Raw genomic sequence first — 6547 nt, forward strand, 5'->3', positions numbered from 1 at the left:
CGCCGGCACAAAGTAACCACAGAAATGTATAGAAAAATGTGATGATGTGACTGATGACAGCGAAAGCCCCGACAGTGTCCAGCAGCATTTGAACCCCGTGGTCACACAATGACCCGCATATAGTCCTCTCCTCTCCCTCTTTGGGCTCTCCACTGCGCACCGGAGCGCGTCAGAGCGCAGATCCACAGCTCCTCCTGACTCAGATCCCCGTGCTTTGGACAGAGAAGCAGCCGCTACAGCTGTGTCTGCCTGTGACTGGGACGTGTGGACAAAATCTGATGGGAACACATTGCCCCTCAATCTACAGAACCGTTCATGTTCTTCAATATTCTATTAATGTTCAGAAGAACCCATTTAAGTTAAATAACTGTTAGTAATGACATTTGAGAAGTTTTTTTTGTGTGGAATACCTGATGCGGCCCAGCCACACACAGATACTGCCTCCAGCGGCCCCCCAGCTCATTTGAGTTTGAGACCCCTGCTCTACATGAAAGATGACTGCAGTTAAACATGTAACGATGCTGTCGATGCTGGTTCGTCCTCAGGTAAACATGGACAGCACTGTTACTGATGTCTGCACTGTAAATTTAGCCCAACCCGGTATCACAAAAAACAAGTGTAATAGTAAGGGAAAACGACAATGTCACGTTCTATGGCCTATACATTTACATTGTCTCGCAAATAGGTCACGTGACCATCAAGTTTCCCCTTAGCTCTTCTATATTCTCTTCAATATTTTAAGAAAGCATTTAGGGTTTAAATACTTAATTTCCCCACGTTTTTTATGAAAAGATTTCACAAAATGTTTGGTTTATTCTTTCATATTCTTTTTCCAAGCTGGTGAAGGAAAAACATTCATCTATACATTCATTCAGATGTTTTTAACTCACCAAACCTGTTCTTCAGGAAAATTCCTTTTGGGCGTTCAGGTGCGGAAACCTGTTTTATTTCCCTGTGTCCACATGATGAGTCTCAGTCAGAGTTCACTTTTTAACGCAGTTGACACTGAGAGTCTTCAGTTTGTTTCTTGGCACAAAGACAAATCCGTTTATTTGACATGAACCTTTAGACACACGATTGGTGCAAAGTCAGAGCATTTATTTTTTAATTCTTTCAACTTTAATGGTTCATCATGGTTCATCTTCCAAAAATGACCACACAATCCCTGTATTTGTTTCAGTTATGAGTATACAAAATGACGCTTGTTGCTCCTAAAGTTTGCCTCGGGCCTCTCTGGGAATCTGCTGCATTGAGGGCTTTGTCTGGATAAATGTTACTGAAAAGTTGAGCTGAATCATGAAGTTGTTTGCAGGAACCTTTCCTCCTGCAACATCTACATCTACAATATATAATTAGATACTTTATCCACCATGAAAGTCACACGATTCCTCTTTTAAGTCACATTTAAAACCACTTAAACGCCTCAACAGACACCTGATGCCTCCACTGTTGTTCTGGCTGAAGATTATTACAAAGAAACACTAAAGCTTGACTACTGGATCAGCCTCATCTCACACGTGTCTCTGTATGAAAGATGACTGCAGTTATAAATGTAATGAGCTCAAGTGCATCGCTTAAGGAAGCAGTGTGAGGAAATCAGAAGAATCAAGTGGTGAAGGAACTGATCTGTGTTTTAATTCCTCTGAAACCTTTAGTCAATCATGTCATCAGAACTGCCCCCTGGTGGTGGTGTATATAATATATACTATAATACTGCCTGCTGATTGGTCTGGGACTTGCTCATTTTATTTCTTCTGTATATTACCAGTAAATGAGAGAAATTATGCAAACTTAATAAGCATTTTCATGGTGAACGATCTCGTTTCAGCTGAGTGGAACATTTATCACTTTAAATCTCATAATCCAGTATTGTGTTTTAAGTGTGGAGAGGATATGACGTTATATGACCTTTTAAGGATGAATAACCATGAAGGGTTTAGGATAGGAAAGAGGGGACACAAGTGTTTTAACCTTACAAGCAAGACTAAAGACTTTTTGATCATATGATCATCCATATTATGAATATCTGCTGCGTGGGAGTCGTGATTAGTGACGGTTGTAAATCCCTCATAAAACAAGCTGTAGACGGACTTTTAAGCGGACCGATGACCCGCGTGTCAGGTTCTCTCAGCGTCCCGCTTCCCTCTTTACTCGCAGTCCGCCGGTGATGAGGGGACAGGTGCAGCGACACCGGACACCTGGGTTTCATTCACGTCTGAGGATTTCCACTCGGAGATCTCGCGAGAAGTGTTTCTCCTTACGGGAAGTTAAAGGGAAAGACCGCGAGTCCGAGTAAAACACGATAAGGGAACTAATATTAATAAATACCTCGAATAGCGCGAGAGGAAAAGGGTTCTCACCGTGCTGCAAGATGACCACGTCCACTATGACGGCTTGGGTCTCATTACATTCTAATGTTGTTTGAAATGAGGGAGGACACAGTATCACACACCTGCAGATAACTAGCTGATAAATAGCTGCATTTACTTTGTATGACAGTCACTGGACACTTTGTTTTAAGTTCCTCATGTTCTACTGAATGCTGTTATACTCAACCTTTCTGTCTGTTCTCTCAGCGAATGAAGAGATTTTGACAGTGATGATGATGATGATGAAGATGCTCTCCTACGTGGCCCTCACGTAGCTCAGAGAACACGAGGAGCATCGTAGACCATCAGCACCAAGACTGAGTGGAGCTTCACTGAGCCTGCAGGTCTCTTTGAGGAAGAGCAGTCGGGTCCAAGTGACCGATGAGAGGCAGCAGAGAGAGAAGGAGCTCCAGCAGGGGGCGCAGTCACACAACGTGAGGCACAGACACACACAGACAGCCCAGTGAGGCTTCTGATGCAGACGCACAACCAGTTGACTTTAGTGTCCAACCTGCAGCAGGTCATCAGCGTAGAAGAAGAGCCAGTAGAAGGAAGTAGAGTGAGGCTCCTTCTCTGGTCTCTGGAGGTCAGTGAGAGCTCTGCTGCTTTAGTCACATGAAGCAGGACTGAGATCCACTGGAGCCACTGTGTTCCTCTGAAGCTCCTCCATCTTCTCCCTCCACACAGGGACTAAGTTGCACTGACAACACTGAGTTGACTTCTCTGCTCTTTCACTCTTTGTCCCGTTCCCTCTGTTTCTGACTTTATTTCATCATTTCTCTGCAGTCGCCTCTTTCTACTTCACCTTTGTCCCTTTGTGTCCCTCTGGGTTTCTTCTGTATAATAATATTGATCCTCTAGTTCTCTGATTCTTTGGATTAGTGCTCTGTTCTCTTACGTGTTTCTATGACTTCAACAAAATGTGTTACGGTGTCATCAATAAAATGATCATTTAAATAGAAAAGTGAGTCGGTTTCTGTGTAAACTCATCAAACTGCAGCACAGCTTATTTTTATTGATAGATGTCCCTCGATCATGTTTTAGACCACAATATTTACTGAGCAGGTAGATCTCATGCAATTTAATGAACGTATTGTTCACAATACCACTAATCATCACACTTTTAAATAATTTATCCGGCAAAATCTACCCGCTTGCTCAAATTTGATGATTCGCAGATTTTTCCACAATTATCTGATATCGATTGACTAAAATCCTTAAGAGATTATTGTAGAATCAGCTTTTGGTTTCAGCACTAAAACACATCTTAAAATCAATGTCACTTTTTATTAGAATTTTATGCTGTTCACACGTGCTTATACAGATAAAACTAAAATTATTTATTGATTTGAAGGATTTCAGGTGAAAGCATGTTGAGAAGGTTATTGACTTGAACTTGTGATTATTGAAAAAGGACAAATCTGAAGACTCAAAAATGCATTTCCTGCTGAAAATAGGTCAGATTGTGATGAAGACAGTCTGCAACCAAAATGTGAACTTTGTCTCCACTTTGTTGGACTAAAAATAATGAAATCATCCTTCTACATTAATTTTATATGCTGAACATTTGTTAAGGAAGATAGGAATAAAACATTATTCTGCATCATTAGCAATAAAAACTAAAATAAGTAAATAAATTAAACACCTGAAGGAACCGAACCATTTATTTATGAAACTGAACAGTTTACTATAAAACACAATGAAGAACTTGTTTAATGTCAAAGATAAAAAAGTAAGATGAGGCTTCATGTTGTGACATGAATAAAGCCGTTACAAACACAAATTAAGTAGTTTTACACTTTAAAAAAAATTATCACAGTAAATCTACTCATCTGTACTTGAAGGATATTGCTTATTTATACTTTAGTTTCTCATTCTTTAATTTGAAAATATTTACAGAATACAACAACAAAAAACTATATTAAACATGCTGATGAGTCACTTTGACCTCACCACCTTCACTGAACATCACAGAGAAACATCAGTTTGACAGATTTTGATATCAGTAGTTTTAGCATCACCAGACTTTCCAAAACTAAACCATGGGAAGAGTTTCTCAGTGAAAGTGTCTCTGTGAGTGTAGATGTGAGTCATGTCTTCAGGGTCGTAGAAGGACACGTCCCCCATGTCATAGTCCAGCTGGACTCTGATCCTCTGGAGACTCTTCTTCACTCTGACAGTCTGACAAGCTCCATCAGTGTATCCACCATGGTAATGAACTAAACACCAGATTCCATCTTTTGGTGAAGAGCCTATCTTTCCCTTTCTGTCAATTGACTCTTTAACCAAACCTAAAAACCAGTGAGGATGGTCTCCCACCTCCACCTCCCAGCTGTGTTTCCCTGAGCTGAAGCCCTCAGAGCCCAGAACATTTACATACTTAGTGAATCTCTCTGGATTATCAGGAAGCTGCTGCTTTGTGTCTCCACGTCTCACACTGGTCAGATCATCAGACAGATAGAGACTGTACTTTGCAGTGTTTGGGTCCAGAATGACAGGACTGAAGTGGACCTGGTCCTTCATCTTCTCCCAGACTCTGAAGGACAGGTTGCCCAGGTGTTTGGCCACATCTATCAGAGCTCCTGAGAGCAGCTGTGGATCTGTCAGTGAGCTCTGGACTCTGGCTCTGGTCTGAGTGGCTTTATAACTGCTGAGGAACGACACCTTGTGTTTCTGCAGGTCTTCTTCAACAGCAGAGATGCTGTCTGACAGAGAGGAGATCTGCTCCTCAATCATCTTCATCTCTCTGTTGATGGTCTTCCTCTTCTGCTCCTCTTCCTCCCTCAGAGCTGTCAGTCTGGACTCCTCTTCTTCTCTCAGGAACTGGTGGAGCTTGTTGAAGTCTGCTCTGATCTTCCTCTCTGTGGACACCAGCTGCTTCTTGGAGAGTTCAATCATGTCATTGTATGTTTCCATCACTTCTTCACTAGTGTCCCTCTTGTCCTGCAGAGACTTCAAGTCAGATCTCAGCTGGTCCTTCAGGTTCCTGACTGCTTGTTCTAGAGGAACCACCTTGTGACTCTGGTGGAGAGAGAACTCACAGACAGGACACACAGCTTTCTGCTCGTCCTCACAGAACCAATAAGGGACTTCTGGATGGTCTTCACACACCACCTCCTCTTTCTCCTTCTCTGGTTCCGTCTCAGTTGATCCAGTCTTCTGTCTCTCAGCAAAGGAGTCAGCGAGTCCCTTCAGCGTTAAGTTCACTGCTGGTTCATCCGTTGAGGACTTAGTTTTACAAATGGGACAGTTCTTGTTTCCAGCTTGTTCCCAGAATCGCTGCAGGCAGCTTGAACAGAAGCTGTGGTTGCAGCTCAGAGACACGGGATCTCTGAAGGTCTCTGAACAAACATGGCAGCTCAGGAAACTTTCAACTATAGCGATTTTTTCAGCCATTTCCTTTAATGATCAAATCTGAGTCTCTCTGAACTACAGATCTGGATGGTTCTTGTGTTTAGTAGAGATATCTCACCCTGTGATGCGTCTCTGGCTCCGTTCAGCAACGAGGAAGCAAAACAGCTTTAAATTTCACTTTCTCTCCTTTTATTGTGTAAGTAGTTGACATTTCCTTTAGTCACCAGCAGGTGGTGATGTTTCATTCATACTCAGATTTTACAAGAACTATCCAATAGGTGTGAGGGAGAATTGTTACTTTTAATAATGTTCATTGTTCATTGATACTACTTTTGAATTCGTTTCTTGTCACAAAGACAAAGCCGTATCTTTGACACAAACTTTTAATGGTTTCATGTGACGCACTTTGAATCACCATGTTGTTGAAATGTGCTGAACAAATAAATGTCCTTTAGGTTTAACTTTAACCATGTGAAAAAACTAAGGCCTGTCAAAATCAACCCATTAATAGTGATTCATTTGCCCGAGATTAATGCGATAAAAATGTTGTTTCTTTTCCGCTGTGCCGAGAAACGAATGCGGTGCTCTCTGCAGTCAGTCAGATAAGAGAGAGCTTTGTGCGTTGGAACCTTCACCCCAAAACCAACAGAGGCGACGTACAGCGGAGGACTGTGCAGAGGATGAGTGTGACAAAGGACCACTTTGATCACTGCTAGGCTAAGCTAGCTGCTATGCTAAGCTAACTGCAAGGCTACATACATCTAAACATCTGCCCTGTGTGACACGCGGTCATCAGAGGACCACCACTGTGTCCCTAAAACACA

General features: G+C 42.1%; 1 protein-coding gene across 1 annotated transcript; it reads right to left on the reverse strand.

The window, feature by feature from the left end:
- Nucleotides 1–4224: 4224 nt before the first annotated feature.
- Nucleotides 4225–5911, reverse strand: LOC119224871 (nuclear factor 7, brain-like). The gene has a single exon (XM_062562571.1). It carries the CDS (start codon nt 5763–5765, stop codon nt 4338–4340), a length of 1428 nt encoding a protein of 475 aa, XP_062418555.1. The 5' UTR covers nt 5766–5911; the 3' UTR covers nt 4225–4337.
- Between the last annotated feature and the right edge of the window lie 636 nt (nt 5912–6547).

The sequence above is a fragment of the Pungitius pungitius genome, chromosome 5 (assembly GCF_949316345.1).
Source record: "Pungitius pungitius chromosome 5, fPunPun2.1, whole genome shotgun sequence".
Classification (NCBI taxonomy): domain Eukaryota; kingdom Metazoa; phylum Chordata; class Actinopteri; order Perciformes; family Gasterosteidae; genus Pungitius; species Pungitius pungitius.

Bases quoted from the DNA above. Each gene is read 5' to 3' on its own strand.
- LOC119224871 (XM_062562571.1), bottom strand. From the start codon at position 5,765: ATGGCTGAAAAAATCGCTATAGTTGAAAGTTTCCTGAGCTGCCATGTT.